Below are 25,073 nucleotides of genomic sequence, written 5' to 3'. Positions count from 1 at the left end.
GATAAAGGTGCCATAGTAGAGGGAGCAGGGCAATTGTCAGGTGCTTCAGAGAAATGAGCCTGAGAATGAGTATTGTCCTATTTAGGATTGCGCCCACCCTTGGGACGCCCATGTAGCTTCCAACAAGTATCCCGTGTATGATGAGGACGGCCACAATTATCACATTTTACGGGTTCCCGTGGAGGAGCCTTGGAAGTATCTGCAGTGAGAGGTGCAGGTGGTGTAGTGAGCAAGGCAGACTGTACTGGAATAGCTAGAGGCATAATAACTGTCCGTCGATGTTCTTCGGACTGAACCAAATTATATGCCTGAAGAAGAGTAGAGAATGTATATCTCCCTAGTATTTGTACCCGAACTTGATCATATCCAAGGTTCAAGCCGGTCAAAAAAATCATACACACGTTCCATCTCCCTCTCCTTTTGAAATGTACCACCATCATCAGGGTGTACCATGGGAACAAGATGATAGAATTCTAATTGCTGCCAACCTGGCGTCGTATCTCATAAGTTTGAGCATAATTCCCTGCTATGAGTAAGTTTGTCGAAATGCATCCCATAGTTCCTCGGCAGAATTAAAGAGAACAAAGCTGTGACTAACAGATGGCTCCATAGAGTTTAGCTGGAAAAACATAACCAATGCACCATTAGACGACCATGTGGTAGCTGCAGTAGGATTCGTTGGCTTGGGAGTGTCTCCTGTAATGAAGCCAGAATAACTGTCCTCGGAGAGTGAGAAGACATGCATGGACCAAGTGAGATAGTTTTGACCATTGAGCTTGATGGGACCAGGTTGGAGAGTATGATGCCTAGAGTTGCTGGAACGACCAAGTGGGTGCGCCTCAGTTGTGCCAGTGGAGGTAGCACTAGCACTCTAGCAGTTTCATCAACCATGGAAACTGTAAAGTGGTAGTATCACTCTTCAACCAGAGAAGCAAAAGAAGCAGGCCATGAGAGGCGCGACAAATTTGTAGGTCGCGGCGAATAGTGGCAGAGGCAAGGGAGGTTGGGAAGAGGAGCTGACGAAAGGGGCACGGCGACAGATGGTCGCAGCAACAGTAAGCACGGAAGCACTGACGATAGGGACCAGCGGACTGAGGCGCGACGACTTGGGTCGTGGATGATAAATGACGCGGTGATTGGAGGTTGCGGCAACACTGGTGATAGGGGCGGGTGGATAGAGGTGCGGCAACATGGGTCACAGCGGACAAGGTCGTGGCGGCAGCACCGAGAGTCGATTGGGGGGGTGTTGCTACTCATGGTTGGAAGGACGCAGCGATCGAGAAGGGATCGCAGCGGAGAGAGGCGCAACGAACAAGGCGGCGTGGGGAGAGGTGACAAAAAACATGGTCTCAGTGGTGGGTGGACGCGCATTGAGGGAGGCGCAATGAAGAGTGAAAACTAGAGGTGCATGGTTCAGGCGTCGTCTACCATGGTAAACGAGGAACCGATAGCCTCCAATGGGCGGTGGTGGTAGTGGAGACGAGAAGCGCGAAGAACAAGAAGACTTACTAGGGTTTTGGGCTCTGATACCAAGTTTGGAATCACAGATTGAGGAATGATGTGACTTGTCATTAAAGATAGAGGTCCACTTTATTTATAATGTAGTTACAACCCTAAAGGGGTATAAAGGTAAAAGAGAAAAATAAAGTGACCCTAATGCAAAGTGCTAATTTCGAATCTCACGCTTCTATGAGGTCGAGTTTGGAATTCTGTTTACTCACTTGAAATTGAGTATCTGTTTCCCTACTTTTCCTCTTAGGATTGGAAATCCTGTATTTTACATATCCATATGATTGAGTCCTTAGGTTTTCGAGATAGTATAAAAAGAAGTGCTTCGAATCATTGCTATTTGACTCGGTTCTGTTCTAAAAAAGTCTAGGTATTCAAATAGAGATTTTTTCTTTTGACCATATTTTAATTGTTAATACGATATAGAAGGACCATTACTACAAGCAGTACTACACCTTTGATCGTGAAATATCGATTGCTTGTTAAACCCTGTGAATCGCGTGAAAGTAGGATACCCCAAATTCAGGAGTCAAAGAGTTTCATAAAATGTTCTTGGTGGAAAAAAATGTGAGTGAAAGATCCCACACTTTATTTATAATGTAGTTACAACACTAAAGGGATAAAAAGGTGAAAGAGAAAAATAAGTAACCCTAATGTAAATCGCTTATTTTGAATCCCAAGGTTCTCAACAGGTTGTAATCACATTATAAATAAAGAGGACCTTTGTCATTAATGACAAGTTACATCATTCCGTCAACTCTGATTCTGAACTATTATTTTTTTTTGGGTGAATAAAAAATTCATTTCCAAAAGGAGAGAAAAAACAGGAAACCCCCCAAATTTCAGGGGAGTGATACTAGACAAAACAGATAGAAATAAAATACAAAACTCACACCTTAAGAGGGGGGGGGGTGCAGTGGGATGGAGCAGGGAGGGAGGGAGACCCCATGAGACAACAATATGCCTGTTCCTTTGGGAGCAACTTTACTTTTGACATAAAAAACTATGGAGTGCCAGATCTGAAGGAAGGTTCTAGAATTAGTGGACCATTTCCTGATGTTGCGTTCTATCCAAATATGGGAGATGGATGCTCCAAAAGCTAGCTTTGCCACCACATCACATATAGACTTGCCACTCCAAAAGTTAGTGTTATCTTACTTTGAAGCAGATATTTATCATGACTTTCCTAGGCGAATTCTCTCATCTCATATTCTCATGGACACATTAAAAGTGTTTTCAGCAGCATGGTTTTAATTTTCTTTCTTTGAATCTTTTCAATTTAGGCATGCAGGCTTGACTGAGAGATTTGAACTATTCATCTGTGGTCGGGAGCTGGCCAATGCATTTTCTGAATTAACAGATCCTATGGATCAGGTATCTAGCAGCTCATAGTTTGGAAATAGCTATTCATTATGTTTATTGCTTTATAAATATTGCTCAAATGGGTCGCTTTCTGTTGTCTTCAATAGCCTGCTATTTTATGTTTCATTGTACAAGGTTGTTTATATTCTTATTTGTTTTTAACTTTATTATTAGTCCCTATGTTAACACATTCCTAGAAAAATGCCAAATGAATGGAAGAGAAGCATTGTGGTTTTTGTTTTATATGAATAAAGGTGATATTCAAATCTGTAATAACTATAGAAGCATAAAACTTCTGAGTCATACTATGAAATTATAGGAGAGAGTAATTGAAACTCGCCTGAGACAAGAAACTAAAATTATAGATAACCAATTTGGATGGAGCGTAATTTGAGAAAATGGACTTCCATCTCTCGGCCTTTCCAAAAGATTTGGGATTCCATTTCCTTTGAAATTAAAGCAAAGCTATCTTTACTTCCCCCCTCTACATGTAAAGACACCCATAGGAACAGGACCATTGTTCAGTCCTGGGGTCTCTCAAATGTCTCCTTGGTTGCTCCGGCAAATGCTTAGGCTGGCTGGTTGGGCTCTTCCTCTTTAGGGCCTTTTTGTAATTTCTTCTCTTCTTCTTTTGGTATTGAAATTCTTATTCACCCAAAAAAAAAGAAGAATCTTCATTTGGTCTTTATTAACCTAGAAAAAACTCATGATAGAGTCCCTAGTGAATTAATTTTGCAAGTATTAGATAAGTGTTTTAAGTAAATATGTGGACATAGTTAAAAATATGTATAATGGTAAGGTGACTAGTGTAAGAACTTGGGGGGGGAGGGTAGTGAATTCCCAATTACAAGTGGGTTACATCAAGGATCAGCTTTAAGCCCGTATTTATTTGCGCTAATCATAAATGAATTGACTAAAGACATTTAATTTCAAATCTCTTGGTGTATGCTTTTTGCTGATGATATTGTTTTGGTGGATGAAACAAAAGTAAGGATAAATGCCAAGTTGGAATTATGGAGATCAACCTTGGAATAAAAAAATTTTAAAATAAGTAGAACAAAAACAGAGTATACGGTGTGTAACTTTAGTAACAATAGGACTGATAATGAGGTAGTGAAAATTGATGGTAGGGAGATACCACAAAGTGAGTATTTTAGGTACCAAGGCTCCATCATAAACAAAGAAGGAGAAATAGTGGATGATTATGCACAAAGAATTAAAATTGGATGGATGAAGTGAAGAGGTGCGTCCGGAGTGTTGTAATCAACACATGCCTTTAAAACTAAAGGAAAAATTTATAAGACTTGTACAACCAGTAATGATGAATGAAGCTGAATGTTAGGCAGTAAAGAAACAACATATAAATAAACTTAGTGTAGCTGAGATGATGATGTTGAGATAGATGAGTGTTAAAACTACAAATGATAAAATAAGGAATGACCAAATTAGAGCTAATTTAGGAATAGCTTTGATACATGATAACCTGCGAGAAAGTTGTTTGAGGTGGCATGGACATGTGCAATGAAGGCTTTTAGATGCTCCATTATGGAGGAGTGATTTGATTCAGATTGAAGGAGCTAAAAGAGTCTGGGATAGGCCTAATATGACTCTAGGAGAAGTGGTGAGGACAAACATGCATAGCTTAGGCCTTGTAACAAGTATGGCTTTGAATAGAGCTGATCGGAGGGAAAGGATCCATGTAGCCAACCCCATTTAGTTGGGATAAAGCTTAGTTGAGTTGAGTTGTATGTTATCTCATTCCTCTTTTGTGTCCTTGTGTTCTTCATTTGCTCTTTTTGTTGCTGAATGATTTCCTCTAATTCGTAACCAAGATGAAGTCTTGTTGTAGGACTTCATTACTTCAGGAATATGACAAACAAATGGGAACCATGGTTTCCAACCCATAAATGATTCTGGTTAACTGTCTTGTTGCAGTTAATGTTTCTCTTTTTCTGTATGACCTTTCTCATAAAATACTAATGTACATCTTTCTAGTGGCGTAGCTTTTTCCCTTTATAGTCTAGATTTCTCACTTTTCAGTTGCAAGTGTTTATCTGCTTTGGGCTATTGCCCATAGCAAAGGATTTGATCATGTTCTTAATTTCATTGGTTTGCTTAAACGCTAGAGAGAACGTCTTGAAGAGCAAATAAGACAGCACAATTGTAAGAGAGCAGCAATTTCACAAGCACACTCTGTGGAAGAGAGAAGAAAAAGAAATGATGACGACTCGTATGACGTGACTCTAGATGAAGACTTCCTAACAGCTTTGGAATATGGAATGCCACCAGCTTCAGGAATGGTATGATCATCTGATTCTTTATCTTTACTTCGTCATCCTTGGCTGGGACTAAGTGTTAGTGGTGTTGATTTAAATGGCCTTTTTATGTACTAAAGGTTAATCTGTAATTGCCAAAATGTTCTTCCCAGATAGACTCTAATGTAACCAAAAATTTCCAGGGACTAGGCATTGACAGGTTGGTTATGCTTCTTACAAACTCTGCCAGCATTCGGGATGTCATTGCATTCCCTGTCCTCAAGCTTCAGCAGTGACACTTTATTGGGAATCAAACTGCATCCCTAAAGGTTATAGCAACAGGCCTATGTAGAGCTAATCACATTTTTGGTGGGTTCCATCTAACTCATCATAGGTTTGAAGAAGATGCCACATATGTGGAACTTCAGCTGTAAAATGCTAAAATCAATTTTTCCTTGCTGTAATTGATTCTTTAATGGAATCATGGACGGGTTTATAACAAGATCCCATACATTCAGACCATGAGTCGAAGAAGTTCAGTATTCCAGTATTCAATTCTCCAATTTTTTCGGTTATTCCTTAGGCTCGACACCTTTATGAGCAGAATAGAAATCAGAAAGTTTTGAGGTTTTTTCTTTGTTCCTCTCATTTTCTTGTTCTTAAGTTAGATTAGAAGTCTCTGTTGGTAAAACTGAAGTCCTTACTTTATATTTTTGGAGTCAAAGAATGTAAAGTTGCCGGACCTCATATTAGTGGGGCCTGACTAATGTAATTGAGCAGTTAGATATTGACTGTCGTATTTCTCTCAAAGATCTTGCTTTCTTGTGTGGTTCTTGTTGGGGTTAACACACGAACAGAAGTGTATGGATATATTGATTCGATTATAACGAGATACATCTCCAGAATCTAATGAAAAGAAAAATGATAGAAAAATGACAAAGAAAAACTACATGTAAGATTTACGTGGTTAGACAAAAACCTACCTACATCCATGGAGAGATACTCTGTTCTTCACTAAGAGAAAGAAAACAATACAAGAATGGTTTAAATTTAATCCCCAAAACCCAAACCCAAATCCCTTGTACACCCTCTCTGAAAAAATCCAAGAACAATCCACTCTCTCACAACTACACCCACTTGCAAGTCTTACATTTAACCCACTTATTAGCACATATATATAGAACAAAGAGTACTAGAAGTGCAAGATTTCTTTTTTTGCACCCCACTCCTCTTAGCTTGACTTTCAAACTATCCATGTGACAAAAAGAGTCCCAATACAAATAAAAAAACTAACAAATCATGTGAGTCTCAATGTAATAAATGCAAGCAAAAACCCAACAGTTCTTTCCATATATTTCTTTTCTTGATATTCCTATTGAGACCCTTTGGTTCAACAATTGGTGAAACTAACTGATACTTTTTATTTGCCCGGATTTCCTTCTCTCTCATCGTGCTCTTTGTTTAATCTGAATTTTGCATATTTAAATTTTAATGCTAAGTTGTTAAGATCTTGTTTCTTTTTTTTCCTTTTTTTTCTTTTTTTGGGATTAAGAGCTTGTATAATATTGGGGGGGTGGGGTGGGGGGTGGGGTGGGGGGGGTAGGGGATGGGGATAGGCCCCAAGGTGGTTTGAACTCATGACCTTTTATTTGAGGAGTTGGTCTTTTGCCAACTGAGCTGACCCCTTGGGGTTAAGTTCTTGTTTCTTGAATTCTAGTTCCTAGTCATTTTCGTAAAGACCATCCACATTTCCTTTATGAGAACTGCCTTACCATAACAACAATTTCTATTCAGCCTTATCCCAATTGAAAGGGGTTGGCTATATGGATCCTTACACTCCAATCAGTTCTGTTTGAGATCATATTTCATACAAAGCCTAAGCTATGCATGTATTTTCTCACCGGTTCTATTAGAGTCATTTTGGGTCTGACTTTGGCTCTTTTAGCTCATTCAATATGAATCAAATCACTCCTTTGTACTGGAGCATCCCAAGGTCTCCATTGAACATGGTCATGCCACTTCAAACGATTTTCTCGTAGCTTATTATGCATCGGGCCTATTTCCAAATCAGTTCTTATATGATCATTCATTACTTTTTCCTTCCTAGTTTTGACACACGTTCATCTCAACATCTTCGACTTAGCTGCATTGAGTTTATCTTTATGATGTTTCTTATCTACCCAATTTTTTTCGTACCATACATCATAGTTAGTCGTACGATTATCCTATAAAATTTTCTTTTAAGCTTTAAATAAATACTTCAATCACAACACTCAAGACTCCCTATTTTAATTTTCAATGAAATAAAATCCTCTGTATCGCCTTCTTTATTTATGATAGATTTTGATTTTCTAAAATAATCACTTTGTGAAATCTTCATAATCCGTGCTTTATCTTTCAATGCATCTCCCTTGGTAGTGAAAACCCAATCTCCTAATAAGTAGTCAGCTAAGATGTCCTTCAGCTGTTGATAATGTTAAATCTAAAGAACTCCCCAATTGGTTAAGAAACCTTTTTTTTTTTTTGGGTTGAATTGGTTGGTTAAGAAACCACTCAAACAAAAAGTGAACCTTGGCTATTCAGCATGGCTACATGGGTTATAACGTGACTAGGGTCATGGGTCTGAACCCCACCACCCCCACGGGCCCCAATCTCAACCCCAACCCCAATTGAAAATCCCGATAGTGGACTTGGGCTCATTCACCTTGCTGCTCCACTAATTTCCATAGCTTAACCACAGCGATGCATTGTGGCTTGCCCGAGGGAGGTTAAGTCGTCATTTTGCACTCCATATGAGGGCTGTTTGGGTAGCGAACAGGCGAGGATAAAAATTCATGACAAGAGGGAGAGAGGAGTAGAATGAAACATATGAAATAGTATCAGTATTGCAACTCACCGTTCTTGATATGGATCTTTATCCCCTCAATTTACCTGCCCCTCAATTTCCTCAATTCCATCTAGTAGGGGGAAGAAATGACCACCCTACCCCCTACCCGAACACACTGCCCGAGTGGGGTCCACCTCCATCAATTAGAGGGAATTGAGGAAATTAACAGGCAGGCAAATTAAGGTGATATTTTCCCAATACCGTCGATACCGTATCAATGAAACGATACGGATAAGGTGTAAAACAATAATTTACACCATCTAAAAACACTTGTAAAACAATAACCAAAAAAAAAATGTTTTTTAAAAGAAAATCAGGGTAAAGTTGTCCGATATGGTTGATCTATGCCAATACCATATCAATACTGTGTACTAAAATCATGGGTCTAGACAATAGATTTTTTGTCCTGATTACCTGGAAGACGATAAAATCCTTTTCCTAATAAAAACATCAGCACAATGCAGCTCTCCAAGGGTTTTTTTTCTTTCTTTCTTTCTTTTTTTGTGTAACATAAGGCCACAATTTTTAGTAGGGGGAGCCTTGGCGTTCGCAACGGTTAAGTTGTGCTATTGCAACATGTTAGTTGCATGTTCAAAACTTAGAAACTGCCTCACCTGCAAAGCATCTCCCAGCATGGTTTTAGGTATCGAATCGGATCGGCCGATTTTGGTCGGATTGGATTGGTATCGGCCGAGACCAATCCGGATACCGATCCGATCCAGCTGTACGGACAGGAGTAAAAATATTTTTAAAAAAATTAGTTTTTTTTATAAGAAAACAGGGACAAAAGTGTCATATTTGCCCGAATTTGAATGATCCCAATCCGTATTGGCCAATCCGATCCCGATCTGATCCGATCCAGCCAATACCGAGATCACGAACCATGCCTCGCAGACACTCAAACAATCATAAGGCCACCATTTTTGGGTGTGAGCGGGGGGATCCAAGATTTTCTCGTTTGACCCTTTCCTGTGTCAATGCATGTTTTACTCTACAACACTTCCTTACAACCAAGCAATAAACAACCAATCAAACCAAAAGGACAAAGAGACATCCAAGAAACATGAATTGTAAATTCTAAAATTTTCCATCTCAATCAAATCCCTCAACTACCTCAAAGAGAGTCTTAAGACCCTCTCTAATTATCATAAATCTTCCTCTCCTCTCTTCTCTTTTCAATATATATCATATCCTCTGGTGGGTTTGGGTTTGGGTTCGTGTTGTGTTGCATTGAAGATGGCTTGCAATAAGGCCGCAGTTGCAATTCTCCTCCTAATGTGTTTGTGTACTATTACTACTCTTGTCTCTGCTCAAGAAGTGACTTTCTCACAATGCATGGAACTTGACTGTATGCCTAAATGCATGGCCAGGCCATTCAATTCGGAAGAACATTGCCGAGGGGTTTGCGAGCCGGTGTGCTATGATTCTGTTAACGCTAGAACAATGCACACAAGACAAGTAATACCTGAGGACTCCATAAGAAGAGATGATGCAGAGGGGCCGGGAACTAACGCAGAGGGGCCGGCCGGGAACTAATTAGAGAAAAACCTTTTTCTTCAAGTCCCAAAAATCTCATTCCATTTTTACAAACACTTTGCACCAGGGAACATGAAATCCTTAAGATCTACAGAGTCAAAAGTTATGGCTTGTTTCTTTTATCTCTCTCCTATATGATTTTATTTTATTTCTCTTGAATATTACATGTTTATGATGAATTAAGTTCATAATAACGTCGCTTGTTATGACTCATGGGAGTGCTGGTGTAGGCCACACTCTCAGACAAAGATCTTTTTTCCTTATTTTTATAATATAGAAGGAATTTTTTTATTTTATAGTCTTTTGCTTTTACAAGGCAACCAATACTAATTTAGTTGATGTTAAACAAGAAAAAGTTAACAATGGGGGGCGGGGGGTTATATATTACCACTGGCCACTACAATCAAAAGGGATGCTATTGCGGGCATAGGTAAACTTGTTTTTTGTAGCACCATCTCTCATATTTAGATGGAGAGAAATTTTTTTATCATTCATAACAAAACTAGAATGCGTTCAACCTTCATCAGGACCATTCGAGCATGTGTGGAGGATCGGTTCAAGGTGGGACACCCCCCCTAAGGGGCCTAGAAGTCCTACGAATTAATTCCTTGTCCAGAAGTGGGAAATCACCCATATTCGATCCACCAATTGAGTTCTTTATAGTGAAGGTTTTGTGCATCATGTTAGCTATTTTAAAATTTGATGGATTAGTTTTGCAGTGGCTACTGGGTCCTTTGCTCTTATGGTGCTTCAAATCCGTGGGAAATAAGGAAATCTTACCCTTTTTTAGTGGGGAATAGATTAAGGAAAGATTTCATTCAATGTAAACATTGATTTTGGCCCCATATTTGAAGATTTCATTGCATAAGGTGATTAGGGTTTTAAACCCAGATTTACAATTTGGAAATTTGAGAGCCTCAAATCTGAGATATAATAAGGGGAATCAATTAAAGGAAGATTTAATTCCATGAAAACATAAGCTAAATAGAGAAATAGGGATAAGGTGGCTTTAATGGTGGTAGTGGTTGTGGACCTGTGGTTGAGTAGTCAAGATAAGCTAAAAAGAAATAAGGATTAGGGATTAAGTTGGCGATAATAGTGGTAGTGGACAAGGTTAATCTCGCAAGCCCTGTGATTACCATTTTTCAGATTTTTCTGACCGATACTAACCGATTCCAAAACTTATCCAACAAAACCAAGATTTTTTCCACTTCAGACCGATCCAGAATAATTTTGACCAATCCGTATCTGTATCGGATCGGTTTCAATGTTGACCGATCCCAAGACCAATCCCGGGATTAAGAAGCTTGTCATGGAGAGACATATCATTGAGTTTGACTTTAAAATTAAGGAGGTTAATAATCCAAATGATCTTCTAACACTGAAATACAGTCGGCACCTGAAGCTTAACTGTACCTGCACAATAAGCCCCACATCATAAAGGAATATCATCTCCATCAGTCTTTGTTGGAGCACCCCTTTTTTGGCTAAATCATCTGCTTACCCCATTTGCCGTTCTTGGTCTCCATTCAAGCATAGCACTTTCATATCATATTATTAGAATAAACTTAATCTTTTCATGCAACAACTCAGGCAAAAAAAATTTAAAGATAGATTTGAATACACATACTCAACCTATCCAGGTAAAATTTACCATCAGCATCAGAAGGGTGATCATCAAGTTGGGAAACAAGTTCCATCAAAACTACAGTTTTATAATGAAGATAATCATAAAAAGTTACAATATGTCAATCCAACTTCCATAATACAACAAAAACAGAATACCATAAAATCCCCAGTATACTTGATACAAGAATGATATCAACTAGCAAATCTAAAATAATCCCCCCCAACAATCAGCCATTCGATTTTTTATTTTAAAAAAAAAAAAGTCAAAAAATTCTCAGAAATGTTTCAGTTTTCCTCTGGATACAGATGTTTTTGCTGCCTCCAATCGACACAATGCCTTTTGCGCTCCTGTCAACCCCGAGCAAGATTCAGTGGCTCCCAGAGTGATAGCAAAGTAGAGATAAATACAGCACAGGAAAGCTAGAAGAACAAGCGCAGTTAGAAGAAAACGGTGCCGTTGAACAAGGGTTGACAAGCTTCCAAACTCTTCACGGGTAGGGAACTGTTTCTTAAATGAGGACAGTGGGCTTTGGGTCCTCCGATGTGGAGAAGATAAGCTGTCAAGAACCATGGTTTATCACAACTCTCTGCCTCAGCCGAACCTGGAATCATTGGCACATAAAATCTCAGTGTAATAGGTCTTAGTGATTCAATTACAAAAGTCAATGAAATAATACATTTTAAAAAAAAAAGGAGGAATATGTTTCTTTCTTATAGAACTCTTAAGACAATTTCAGTAAGAATATACAAACATTTTGCAATAATTTGGTCAACAGACAAATGAGTCAGTCATATTGGCATGAATGGTTAGTTGAAGTATAAACTGCCTTACATCACATCAACCAAAATTAGAAATGTGTCTCTCTACACCCCAAATAAATCAAAAACCAGAGCTAGAGACAAACATTTTAGAATAAGTTACGTTTCCACAGAGGCTGGACGCATAAAATCAATCTATGACTGAGTACAGAAGGACATCCACAGACTGTCACATATTCTACAAAAGCACCAAAACAAATAGACATGTCGGACACATACTACATATATGATAAAGGATCTATCAAGGAAGAGTTTGGAAGAAAGTCCATTAAACACAATTACATAGAGTGAGAAGCTACAAAGGAAGCTTAAAATGAAGAGGTTATGCTACATGCTCTTCCAACTCTCCAAGCAGGCAATCACACAGAAGTTGGGACTCATTCAGGGAACCCTGTAATACGATAGAGCCAACATAAAGATGACTTACTATCACTGTGATGAAGGCAATGTGCATATTAAATTAAAATTGTAACACGGTATTCTTATTCTCTTTCCCGAATTTTACTTCTTCAATACATTTTCCAAGTGAGGAAATATTTTGATTTATCACTAATAATCCCGTCTCTAACAGACTAAATGGCACTAAACACATTGCATCATCTGTCATGCTAACAAGAATATATTGCAAACAGCTATCCTAGGCAACATAGATAATATACAAATATGCCTCCTTTAACAGAATGAATGGGCCCCACCCCCTTGAAGAGATCCACAAAGTCAGTCTGAAGAACCAATTTCCAAGATCCACCAGATGCATTACGTGTTAGGAGTCAGAACCACATGATAAATTGGCAATAGAGCCCAAATCCTTGGAACTCGTAAAGAAATCAAAACTAAGAGAGATAACAATGCTGTATGATACACTGAATGCAAAACCAAGGGCAGAAAAATGCATTCTTAGCATGGAAAACTCCATACCACACAGTTTTAATTGTTCAAGATGAACGAGTGTCCAAGCATGGACCTCAATAGAAAACATTACCCAACAAGGCAGATCAGAGACAAATACATACCATTTCCATGGATTTCCCTTAATAGCATCATGCTGGAATTCTCTTTTCTCCCTTGCAGAAAATCATAAGTCTACCATGGGACACAATCTTCTATTACACAAGTAGTTAATTTCAGGAGAAGGTGTAAACAGAGGATTGCAAGAATAAAGAACAATATTTTCAGATTGATGGGCAATGAATTTTCAGCTTCCCCCCCCCCCCCCCAATTCTCCAACTATCATTCTGTTAGAAAATACAGTCCTCTATGATACTGGGTCACGTGAATTTGCTGGGCAATGAATTTCCAGCTTCCCCCCCCCCCCCCCCCAATTCTCCAACTATCATTCTGTTAGAAAACACAGTCCTCTATGATACTGGGTCACGTAAATTCCAGCAAATTCTTAGGCCTGAACATAACTTCATGGGACCTTTGTTAATGCCCAGAAGTTGTACAAGAATGTGCTACTCAGTCCTCACACAGATTACTTAATCAGCTATATGTACTCAACAATGGTTCTAAGACAATACTCCATTTCCAACTACTTGTCTGAAGTTCTTGCCAACAAGATTACCCCAGTACACCATCCAAAAGAGACTAAAACAACAAAAACTTTAGATATATCCTTCAAACTCTTAAGTCATGAAGATCCTCTTCAGCTTGACAAAGTGTGACAATTCAATTCATTTTGATTGAAGTGGAGAAGCCATTCAAAACACCCATTTACTACTCAACACCAATAGAAAAAAAGACTAAGTACCCTGTAAAAGTGGATGCTAGTCATAAGGGAATGGAAGCTACCTAACTTGTGAATAATGATGAAGGAAATCTTAAATTTAAGACCCTAAAAGCATTCAATCTTCAACATGATGCACTTATTCAGAATATCTGCAGACCAGTTGACACCATATCTCAATGTAATTCCCAGTTCACCATATTATTGTGAAGTTGATAGGAAAATAGCATAGTCTGTCCACTAAAACAAAGCCACCTAACCACCAATTGTCTGGCATTCTAAACTCTGCATCTCTAATAAGCCTATATCGATTGTGGTTCTTCTAGCTTCATCCAGAACTTCTTTTTCAATGCTTTTTCTAACACCATGATTAAATTTTTTCTTTCACCACATCTCTTTCCAACTATTGTTCATCAAACGATGGCTCACTAAATAATTTGTCTCAATATTTATGATAATGCCCCTAATATTGTCCAGATAAAGCATAAAATATGGGTCTTTACTCCCGTTTTTGGATGATTATAGGGATAATTCTCTCTAGTAACACAATTCCATCCATTTGCAATAGATGCCCTATGAAGATTATACTAATGACTGGAAAAGGAGATGTCTTTCAGATCCAAAAAACCGGTTCAATCAAAATCCACCAAATACCAAACGTGAACTTAAGCGCAAGGTAAGTCTCAAAGGGAATCAACACACTCAATTCAACAAAGAATCAATTTCAAATCATTTTCCATGGAAACCCATCTTTCACATCAGCAGAAACTTGAAGGAAAAAAAAAACTATTTTTAGAGGGGGTAGTGCAAAATCAAGAAAAACCCAACCATCAATTTCCAGCAGAAACTGAAAGGGAGAAAAGAAAAAGGTAGCCCAAAATATAACAGCTCAGATCCTCTGCAAATCTTGAATCAAAGAAAAAAAAGAAGGGGAAGAAGTGAAACTTACAAGAAGAAGAATAAGAACAAACTGAGAACAGAGGTTGCGGCAACAAAAACAAACTCAACGGGAGACCAGGGTTCTTAAGTATCGTTTGGTATTTGCTTGTGTTCTCTCTACTTTTCTGTGAAACGTTCCCGTGCGTCTCGGTTTGATGTATTGGACTGGACAATCGAGATCCAGACAGAGAAATAAAGAGAGACAGAATGTCTGTATAGACTGTGAATTGAATGTATGAGTTGGGTACTCGAGATGTAAACCGTGAGAATTTGAGATGGGTTTTGTAACTTTAGTTGGTCCTTAAGAGGTTTAAGGGTTGGATTTTAATGGAGAAAGCTTTATTCTGATTCTATTAAGATGCCCCACACATGAGAATGCAGTTTTCTACCGTCTGATTAATAGTTTCTTAAAATCTTTAATCGGATGACAAGGAGAGCATCTCATAACAGAGGAGCCCATTATTTAAGCAAAGTTGGATATGAATCATAGACACACATCACTTAAAGCAATGACAAAAGTTATTTGGTCACTTCTTTGGTATCTGTCTAAGAATCTTCAAATCTAGACCATTGAACATTTAGCCCATGTGAATCATACAGTAAATCTTTTATCTGAACATATAGGACAGCCAATGTATTTGGAAGACATACGCGTTCGTGTACTGTGGTTCTATTTCAATACGTGTTTATTGTTTCTCTTCACTACTTCATCTCCTGAGTATAGTCATTCGGATCCCTATGTAATCACACTTTGGAGTGCAACCTTTGCGATTAGAGTATTTGTAAAATGAAAGAATGAGAATGGAAGACATTTCATTCACTTGAATAATGAGGTTGTGAAAAAATGAAGAAGCTGAAGAGAAAAATCTTTATTGAAGAACTATCGTATTGAAAATACCATTGAGGTTACATGAAGAATATATTTATATACACAAAAGGCTTCATCTCTCACATGCGAGAATAAGAAAAACAATCCAAATAGGAATAGGAAACTGTATCGCATGGGAGAGATTGAAAGCAAGAGATAGAAACCAATTAGGAAACAAATAAAACAAATAATGCTGAGGTGGAAGGCATGAATTGGGCGTAGGATCTCCTCCATTAGATCTGATCCGCTATGACTCCCCCTCAAGTTGGAGCATGTAGTTTTCGAATGCCCAACTTGGAGATGAGGAAGAGAAACTGATCGCGACCAAGGGCCTTGGTGAGAACGTCCGCGAGTTGCATTCCCGAAGATACCTTGGAAGTAGCTAGGCAACCGGTTTGAATACGTTCGCGAACCACATGACAATCAATTTCGATGTGTTTGGTCCGTTCATGAAACACGGGATTGGCGCCAATATGGAGAGCCGCTTGATTGTCACAATGCAGATGCATGGGACCAGGGTGGGAAACATTGAAGTCGCAAAGCAAACTGCGTAACCAAATAAGCTCACAAGTAGCAGAGGCCATAAACCGGTACTCAGCCTCGGCAGAGGACTGTGAAACGGTCTGCTGCTTCTTAGATTTCCAAGACAAGGGGCTGTCGCCAAGAAAAGTGATGTACCCAGTGACAGAACGACGAGTGGAAGGGCAGGCTGCCCAATCAAAATCGAAAAAGCTAGAGAGATGGAGGAAGCTGGTCGCCGAGAAGAAAATCCCTGTACCGGGGGAGGATTTCAAATATCGCAGTAGGCGAAGTGTAGCATCCCAATGAGGCTGTCGGGGCTGATGCATGAACTGGCTCAATGTGTTGACAGCGTAGGTGATATTCGACCATGTAATGGTCAAGTATATGAGACGACCGATGAGACGTTGATAAGGAGATGGATCATCGAGGATTGTGCCAATGTCAACGGCCAGATGAAGATGTTGTGCCATAGGGAAAGAGACGGGCTTGCTAGCCAGTAATCCAGCTTCAGTCAAAATATCAAGGGTATACTTGCGTTTATTAATGAATATGCCAGCCTGGCTATGAGCGATTTCAATGCCAAGGAAGTACTTCAACACACCAATCCTTGAGATGAAAACGAACCTAGAGGAAGGAAATTAAGGCTTGAATGCTGGCAAGGTCATCCCCTGCAACAATAATGTCGTCCACATAAACAAGTACGGCAGTGTATGTCGACCGTGTAGACTTGACAAACAGAGAATAGTCGGCTAGAGATTGCCTGAAACCCGCAGCTAACAAGGCATGGGTCAAGGTAGCAAACCAATTTCGAGAGGCCTATTTAAGGCCATAAATTGATTTAAGGAGCTTGCAAAATCGAGTCTCCCCCTGTTTGCCATAACTAGGAGGGAGACGCATGTAGACGTCTTCATGGAGTGCCCCATGAAGGACTGCATTGTTGACGTCCAGTTGGCGAAGATGCCATCCATGAATTGCAGCAATAGCAAGAAGAGTGCGGATAGTGACGAGCTTAGTGACAGGAGCAAAAGTGTTTGTGTAGTCCAACCCTTCTTGTTGAGTATAACCTTTGGCAACAAGATGCGCTTTGTAGCGCTCAACCGAACCATCAGCATTGTGCTTAACTTTGTAGACCCACTTGCAACCGATGGGGGATTTACCTACAGGGAGAGGCTGCAAAGACCAAGTGTTATTCTGTTCAAGGGCCGAAAGTTCCACCTCCATAGCTTGTTTCCAATGGGGATATTTTATGGCATCTGAATAGGAGGTGGGTTCATGAGAGGAAAATAATGCACTAAGAAAAGCAAAATGCTGCGAAGAAAATTGAGAATATGATAAGGTATCATGAATTGGGTAGGGAACATTACCGGTCACCGAAGGCATGAGTGGGAGGGAACCCTGTGAGGAGCCTGAAGCAGAACAAACATAGTCAGATAAACAGGAGGGGCGTGTGTGCACTCTAGCCGAATGCCGAGGGAGGGGAGGGGGGGAAGGGGAGGGGGAGGAGGGATGGGAGAGGGAGTCGTGGTAGGGGGAAGCTCGGGGGTAGGAGGAGAAGGAGAAGAAGGAGGAGGGGAGGGTGAAGCACCCGAGGGTGGGTGGAAAGGGGAAGGATAATCAGGTGCAGATAGTGGGAGGATGGAGACCACGTCGAGGGAGGGGGGACGGTTGGTAGGGAAATATGGACTCATAAAAAACCACTTCACGAGATACAAAGTGGGTTTGGGTGGCAATATCAAACACACGATAGCCCTTTTGACCATAGGGATACCCCACAAAAATGCACCGGATGGCACGAGGATCAAATTTGGTCCTGCCAGGGGAGTGATTGTGGGAGTAACAGAGACAGCCAAAAACGCGAAGAAGGTCATAACTGGGTAGGGAACCAAAAAGGAGTTCATGAGGAGATTTATTATTAAGACGGGGGGTGGGGGTGCGATTAATGTGATATGCAGCGGTAAGTAAATAGTCCCCCCAAAAACGCAGCGGCAAGTGGGCCTGGAAATGTAAAGCGCGGGCGACCTCTAGGAGGTGGTGATGTTTACGTTCGGCAACCCCATTTTGTTGGGGGGTGCCAACGCAGGAACGTTGGTGAATAATACCATGACTAGAGAGAAAATCTCTGAGGGGTTGAAAGAGGAACTCCATACCGTTATCAGGTCGGACATGTTTGATGGTGACATTAAATTGAGTTTTTACCATATGAAAGAAATGAGTGAGAAGAGAATAGGTTTCAGGTTTATGGCACATTAAAAAAGTCCAAACACAACGCGAAAAATCATCTACAATGGTTAAGAAGTAATGGGCACCGGTATGGGAAGTCGTTTGGTAACCACCCCATATGTCACAATGTATAAGGTCAAAAGCATTAGCACACCATGTGGTACTTAAAGGAAAGGAAAGTCGCTTTTGTTTAGCTAAGTGACAAATATGGCAATTCTTTGGAGAATGTAAAACATGCGAAGAATGATAAATAAAAGGAGATAATAATGAAAGATGGTCTGAGGAAGGGTATCCCCTGCGAGCATGCCAGAGCGAAACATCCAGAGAATGAGAGGCGAGCGGTGATGGAGAAGATGATGGTAATGCGTTGAAGTAATACAGCCCGTTACACAGAGTTTCCACCCCAATCATCCGCGTCGTTGACAGGTCCTGCAGTACATAAAAGGGACATACAAGACATCATGCAAAATAATGGAGGGGTTGAGATGGAGGCTGCCCCGATGAGTAACGGGGAACGTGGTTCCATTGGGAAGTCGGACCGGAATGGGAGATGAGAGAGGAGTGGGATTAGTGAGGTAAGAGAGGTGACATACCATATGGTCAGATGCCCCACTAGCTAACAACCAAGAAGGGGAATTCATGATTGAAGCAGAAAAACAAAGGTCCATACCTACAAGATTGGCAGTGGCTGATGATGAATCGATTGCAAGTAGATATAGGAGCTGTTGTATCTAAACCGGTGTAAGGCCAGGGAGTGTGGCTGCACTGTTGGGACTGTTGGTGTTGGCACTTGAAGATGTATTGGACCCGATTGTAGTAGCAGTGGTGGCTTGATTGATCAGCTTGGTATGGCCACGAAAATTATTAGTCCCACCAGAGTTGGAGTAACCAGTGTTGGAGCGACGATGCTTGGGATGACCAGGAGGATATCCATGGAGAGGTCAACATGTCTCTCATTTGTGGTCGTGGACGTTGCAGTGATCGTAAAAAGGACGATTGCGATTGGGATCAGTGGTGGAAGAACTATTCTTGAATTTACGAGTGTCTGTGAAGCTTGAAAGGAACGGTTTACAGCCATGGCTGCAGTGTCTAGTTGAGTGGATGGTAGAGAAAGGGATCGTTGTAGTTCTTCTTGAAGAATAATATGATATGCACGGTTCACTTCTGGCAGAGGGTCCGTAGAGAGGATCTGAGACCGAATGGAAGCATAAGAGTCCAAAAGTCCCATAAGAAATTGGTATATGCGTTCTTGTTGGACGAGGGAATGTAAAGAACCAGGTATGCCGCATGCACAAGAAGGTGCTGAGATGCAGGATGCTAATTCATCCCATAAAACCTTGAGACGAGTAAAGTACGATGCAAGGGAATCGGTTCCCTGCTGGATTGTGGCAATCAATCGTTTTAGTTGAAAGATGCATGGAGCATTGCTCCGTGAATATCGTTCTTCCAGGTCTGTCCAAATTGATGATGCCATTTTGGCATAAATTACACTGTCAGCTATTGTTGGATTGACAACGTTTAAGAGCCACGAAAGTACCATGAAATTGCATCGATCCCATTGTTGGGTGTTGGACGACGGCGAAGCTGGTCGTGGGAATGACCCATCAACAAACATCATCTTGTTCTTAGCAAATAATGCCATGTGCATTGCTCTCCACCAAGTAGGATAATTGTCTCCGTTCAATGGAGTCGAAACCAGAACTGTACCCGGATTGTCCGAGTGATGGAGGTGATATGGACTAGAGGCATTGCCTCCATTATGAGAATTTTGTATTGGTTGCATGATGGGTGTGTTGCTGGAGTTGAGATCAGAATCAGTACCCATTGAAATGATGCAGGAGATAATGGAGAAAGCAAAATGATGAAGAAGATGATGAAGAACACAACTTGATAAATCAGAATACGCTCTAAATACGCTCTAATACCATGTGAAAATATGAAGAAACTGAAGAGAAAAATCTTTATTGAAGAACTATCGTATTGAAGATACCATTGAGGTTACATGAAAAACATATTTATATACACAGAAGGCTTCATCTCTCACATGCGAGAATAAGAAAAACAATCCAAATAGGAATAGGAAACTGTATCGCATGGGAGAGATTGGCAGCAAGAGGTAGAAACCAATTAAGAAACAAATAAAACAAATAATGCTGAGGTGGAAGGCATGAATTGGGCACAGGATCTCCTCCAGTAGATCTGATCCGTTATTAGAGGTTACAAAGATGGCTTACTATAGCCACAAGAGATACATAGTTATAGAAGAGTTCTAATGAGAGTACATTTCGAGTACGAGAAGGAAAGAAGATAAAAACTAATACATAGAATAAGGAAGGCATAGTTAGCGTGAATTAGCCAGCTGGACTTCTTCCCGTAAGTCCGGTAATACTCCCCCTCCTTCAAGGTGGAGCATGAAGATCGTGAATGCCCAACTTGGATTTGAGAAATAAAAATGGATCTTGCCCAAGAGCCTTAGTGAAGATGTCTGCGAGTTGTAGACGAGAGGTAACATGAGACGTGGTGATGCAGCCAGATTGGATACACTCGCGGATGAGATGGCAATCGATTTCAATATGTTTGGTCCGTTCATGGAACATAGGATTCGCAGTGACATGAAGGGTTACCTGGTTATCATAAAATAAATGCATGGGAGCTAAATGAGAAACACCAAGATCGTGTAATAGAGTACACAACCAAAGAAGTTCACAAGTTGCGGCAGCCATGGAGCGGTACTCGACTTCGGCTGAAAAGCGTGAAACTGTTGGTTGCTTCTTAGATTTCCAAGAGAGGGGGCTGTCCCTAAGGAATGTGATGTAGCCTGTGATGAAACGGCGAGTGGAGGGGCAAGCAGCCCAATATGGGTCACAAAAAGCCGAGAGAGCAAGGGTGACAGTTGAAGAGAAGAAAAGACCACTGCCCGGAGAAGACTTGAGGTACAGGAGGACACGAATGGCGGAATCCCAATGCGGTTGACGTGGCTGGTGCATGAACTGGCTTAAGGTGTTCACTGCATATGTGAGATCAGGGCAAGTGATGGTGAGATATATAAGGCGTCCAACCAAATGTCAATAAGAAGAGGGATCCGAAATGGGGTTGCCAATATCAATGCTTAAATGATGATTTTGTTCCATGGGAAGAAGAACCGATTTGGCGGCAAGAAGGCCAGCTTCAGAGAGAATCTAAAGAGCATATTTTCACTGATTAATGAATATACCAGAGGATGTGCGAGCAACTTCTATGCTGAGAAAAAACTTCAAAATACCCAAATCTTTGAGGTGAAACCGACACTAAAGAAAGGAAATGAGTGTCTGAATGGAAGTCAGAGCATCCCCAGTGACAATGATGTCGTTGACATAGACGAAAACGGCGGTGTAACTGGTTGAGGTGCTTTTGACGAAGAGAGAATAATCATCCTGAGATTGGTGAAAATTGACAGTCAAGAGAGACCGTGTGAGGGTGACAAACTAGCTGCGAGAGGCCTGTTTGAGACCGTAAAGAGACTTGTGGAGCTTGCAAAAATGCGACTCCCCCTGTTGGCCATAACCCGAGGGGAGACGCATATAAACATCCTCTTCAAGAGTGCCTTGTAAGAAGGCATTATTGACATCGAGCTGGCACAGAAGCCAACCCCGAATGGCAACGACGGCCAGAAAATTGTGCACAGTAACAAGTTTCACGACTGGAGTGAATGTGTCGATATAATCAAGGCCCTCTTGTTGTGTGTAACCCATGGTAACTAAATGTGCTTTATAGCGCTCAATGGTGCCATCGGCGCTGCGCTTGACCTTATAAACCCATTTGCATCAGATTGGACGTTTACCTGCAGGGTGAGGCTACAGAGACCAAGTATTATTCTATTCCAGGGCTGAAGGCTCAGTGTTCATGGCTTGTTTCCAGTGGGAAACCTTAATAGCCTTAAAATAAGAGGTGGGTTCATGATCCGATGAAACGGCAGAAAAAAAAAGCGCAATGGGGAGGGGAGAAATTAGAATATGATAAAGAGGCATGGAGAGGGTAAAGAGGGGTACCTGAACGAGTCAGCATCATAGAGAGGGAACCTGTTGATGGGGCAGCCAGAGAACATACGCAGTCCTGGAAATGAGAGGGAAGAGTATGGATACGGGAAGGATAGCGGGGCGGGGGCGGGGGAGGAGGGTTGGGAGAGGATGCAGGGGGTGGGGGAATTAGGGGAAGGGGATTCAAGGGCATCGTTCAATGGAATGGAGGGAATAAGAGAGGAGGGGGTAAGAGGAACATCGGGAATGGGAATGGGAACCACCGAATGAAGATTGGAGTTGGGGGCTGATTGATAGGGAAAGATATCCTCATGGAATGCTACGTCACGAGAAACAAAATAAGTGTGATTAGAAATATCAAATACACGGTACCCTTTCTGACCAAAAGGGTAACCAACAAAGACACATCGGATAGCCCGTGGGTCAAATTTTGTACGACTAGGTGAATGGTTGTGTGCGTAACATAGTGAACCAAAAACGCGAATGTGATCATAACATGGGGGGGGGGAACCAAATAATAATTCATGAGGGATTTTACCATCAAGATTACGGGTGGGGAGGCGATTAATGAGATAAGCAACGGTTAAAATACAATCCCCCTAGAAGGGAAGGGGTAAAGAAGCTTGGAAACGTAAAGCACGAGCCACCTTGAGAAGATGGCGATGCTTCCGTTTAGCCACCCCGTTTTGTTAGGGAGTACCAATGCAAGAATGGTGATGGATAATGCCATTGGTAACAAAATAAGATTGTAAGGGGTGGGAAAAAAATTCCAACCCATTGTCAGTACGAATGCATTTAACGGTGATGTCAAATTGATTTTTAACCATTGCAAAAAAAGAAATAAGAAGAGGGCAAGTTTCTGATTTGTGACGCATTAAGTAAACCCAAACAAAATGTGAAAAATCATCTACTATTGTTAAAAAATAATGTGTGCCAGTGTGCGAAGCGGTGTGGTAACCGCCCCAAATGTCACAATGAATTTGTTGAAAAGGAGAAGTGAAACGTTTAGAATGCAAGGGAAAAGGTAGACGGGCCTGTTTGGCCATGTGGCATACATCACAATGTTTGGGGGTATGCAAAACACTAGAATGTGAAATAAAACTAGATAAAAGAGATAGTCGGTCAAAAGAGGGGTGACCCAACCGGGCATGCCAAAGAGATGCAGAGAGGGCCATGGGGCCTGAAGGAGGCAATGGGGCAGAGTCCTTAAAGTAGTAGAGCCCATCATAAAGAATTCCCACTCCAATCAGCGTCGTCGTTTGTAGGTCCTGGAGAATACAAAAGTAAAAAAAGAAAATAATAGTGCATTTAAGATATTTGGTAAGTTTGCTTATTGAAATTAAATTGAAAGTAAAAGAGGGAACGTAAAGGACATCTTGGAGGGTGATAGAGATGCTAAGGTGATGTGCAGCACGGTGAGTGACAAGGAGGTTGGTTCCATTAGATAAACGAACAGGTTTATGAGAGGGAAGTGTAATGTAAGATGCAAGTTCATCCCATAGGCCTTTGAGGCGAGTGAAGTTAAGCAGCCAGATTATCAGTTCCTTGTTGGATGGTGGCTATTGAACGTTTGAGATGGAAAATCCAAGAGGCATTGTGCCGTGAGAATTGTTTTTTGAGATCGGTCCAAACCTCAGCGGCCGCTTCAGCATAGATGAAGCTGTCAGCAAGGGAGCGAGTGAGAACATTGAGTAACCAAGAGAGCACCATGAAGTTGCAGCGATCCCAAAGCTGGATTTGAGATTCGGGTGCAAGCAAACAAGGAAGAGATCCATCGACGAACATCATTTTATTTTTGGCATAAAGAGGCATATGCATCGCATGACGCCATGTGGGGTAGTTGTCGCCATTGAGCGGGGTGGAGACGAGAAGTGTTCCAGGATTATCCAAGTGATGGAGATGATTGGGTGATGAAGGATTAATACCGGTAGAAGCGACAATGGAGGAGATGCCGTTTGAAGAAGACGAGTTGGGATCCTGCACAACCATTGTGATGAGAAGCCGAGAACGATGAGAAGAAATCCAAGGTGAGAAACCATGTGATGTAGAACAGTAGCAGAAAACGAAGTTAGAACCCGTAGAGACGAGAGAGACCAAGATCGATCCTCAAAAAATTGATACCATGTGAAACGACAGAGAATGAGAATGGAAGAGATTTCATTAACTTGAATAATGAGGTTACAAAGATGGCTTAATATAGCCACAAGAGATACATAGTTATAGAAGAGTTCTAACGAGAGTACAATTTGAGTAAGAAAAGGAAAGAAGATAAAATCTAATACATAAAATAAAGAAGGCATACTTAGTGTGAATTAGCCAGCTGAACTTCTTCCCATAAGTCCAATAATAGTATTGTTTTATCTTGAAGGTATAAACATAGGTTAACCATGTCTGCAAAAGGGAGCATCTAAAAACCTTAAGGAGAAAACCATTCTGATACGACGCAACACTACAATCTACTACACTCTGATTCAACAACTTGATGCTGCCCTATTGTCTGTTGGATACTATCTCAACAACTTGGTGCTACACTTTGTTTCGACTACAACAATTTTTAGGATTGTGCTTTGTCTACAACAGATAAGTCTTATATTGCCATTACTACTTTGCTTCAACAATCTTATGGTTTTTAAATATATATATAAGACTATGGCTACTGATTTGGACACATCGGTTGGGACTACAAATGTGACTGCATCATCTGCCCTCCATGTTGCTACCAATGGAGCAAGTTCCATTCAATTAGGAATGGAAGAGTTAAGGATATACACTGAGTTTGATAAGA

General features: G+C 40.8%; 4 protein-coding genes across 6 annotated transcripts in view; 1 reads left to right on the top strand and 3 right to left on the bottom strand.

Moving 5' to 3' along the window:
• LOC122658107 (lysine--tRNA ligase, chloroplastic/mitochondrial) overlaps nucleotides 1–5,959 on the top strand; it is a 109,790-nt gene extending 103,831 nt beyond the window's left edge. For both annotated transcript variants that reach the window (XM_043852997.1, XM_043852996.1), the window contains exons 12-14: nucleotides 2,793–2,883; nucleotides 4,998–5,171; nucleotides 5,330–5,959. In XM_043852997.1, the coding sequence (XP_043708932.1) occupies nucleotides 2,793–2,883; nucleotides 4,998–5,171; nucleotides 5,330–5,422 (358 nt within the window). In that variant the 3' untranslated portion in view covers nucleotides 5,423–5,959. The remainder of the gene's footprint in view (nucleotides 1–2,792; nucleotides 2,884–4,997; nucleotides 5,172–5,329) is intronic.
• A 5,468-nt stretch (nucleotides 5,960–11,427) lies between these two features.
• On the bottom strand, nucleotides 11,428–17,619 carry LOC122658109. Of its 2 annotated transcripts, XM_043853003.1 has the most exons (3): nucleotides 17,603–17,619; nucleotides 14,594–14,603; nucleotides 11,428–11,780 (listed from the first exon to the last, which is right to left on the bottom strand). In XM_043853003.1, exon 3 carries the CDS (start codon nucleotides 11,747–11,749, stop codon nucleotides 11,453–11,455), a length of 297 nt encoding a protein of 98 aa, XP_043708938.1. In that variant the 5' UTR covers nucleotides 11,750–11,780; nucleotides 14,594–14,603; nucleotides 17,603–17,619; the 3' UTR covers nucleotides 11,428–11,452. The 2 variants fall into 2 exon arrangements, with proteins under 2 accessions (XP_043708938.1, XP_043708939.1); XM_043853004.1 differs by lacking the exons at nucleotides 14,594–14,603; nucleotides 17,603–17,619 and adding an exon at nucleotides 13,836–13,983.
• Nucleotides 17,620–19,110: 1,491 nt separating this feature from the next.
• LOC122659117 lies at nucleotides 19,111–20,097 on the bottom strand. Its single transcript, XM_043854265.1, has one exon. The coding sequence runs from the start codon at nucleotides 20,095–20,097 to the stop codon at nucleotides 19,111–19,113; it is 987 nt and encodes a 328-aa protein (XP_043710200.1).
• Nucleotides 20,098–21,736: 1,639 nt separating this feature from the next.
• LOC122659116 lies at nucleotides 21,737–24,277 on the bottom strand. Its single transcript, XM_043854264.1, has 2 exons — nucleotides 23,921–24,277; nucleotides 21,737–22,057 (listed from the first exon to the last, which is right to left on the bottom strand). The coding sequence occupies exons 1-2, from the start codon at nucleotides 24,275–24,277 to the stop codon at nucleotides 21,737–21,739; spliced, it is 678 nt and encodes a 225-aa protein (XP_043710199.1).
• Between the last annotated feature and the right edge of the window lie 796 nt (nucleotides 24,278–25,073).

The sequence above is a fragment of the Telopea speciosissima genome, chromosome 4 (genome assembly GCF_018873765.1).
Source record: "Telopea speciosissima isolate NSW1024214 ecotype Mountain lineage chromosome 4, Tspe_v1, whole genome shotgun sequence".
Classification (NCBI taxonomy): Eukaryota; Viridiplantae; Streptophyta; class Magnoliopsida; order Proteales; family Proteaceae; genus Telopea; species Telopea speciosissima.
This window is presented reverse-complemented; position numbering and strand designations above follow the sequence as displayed.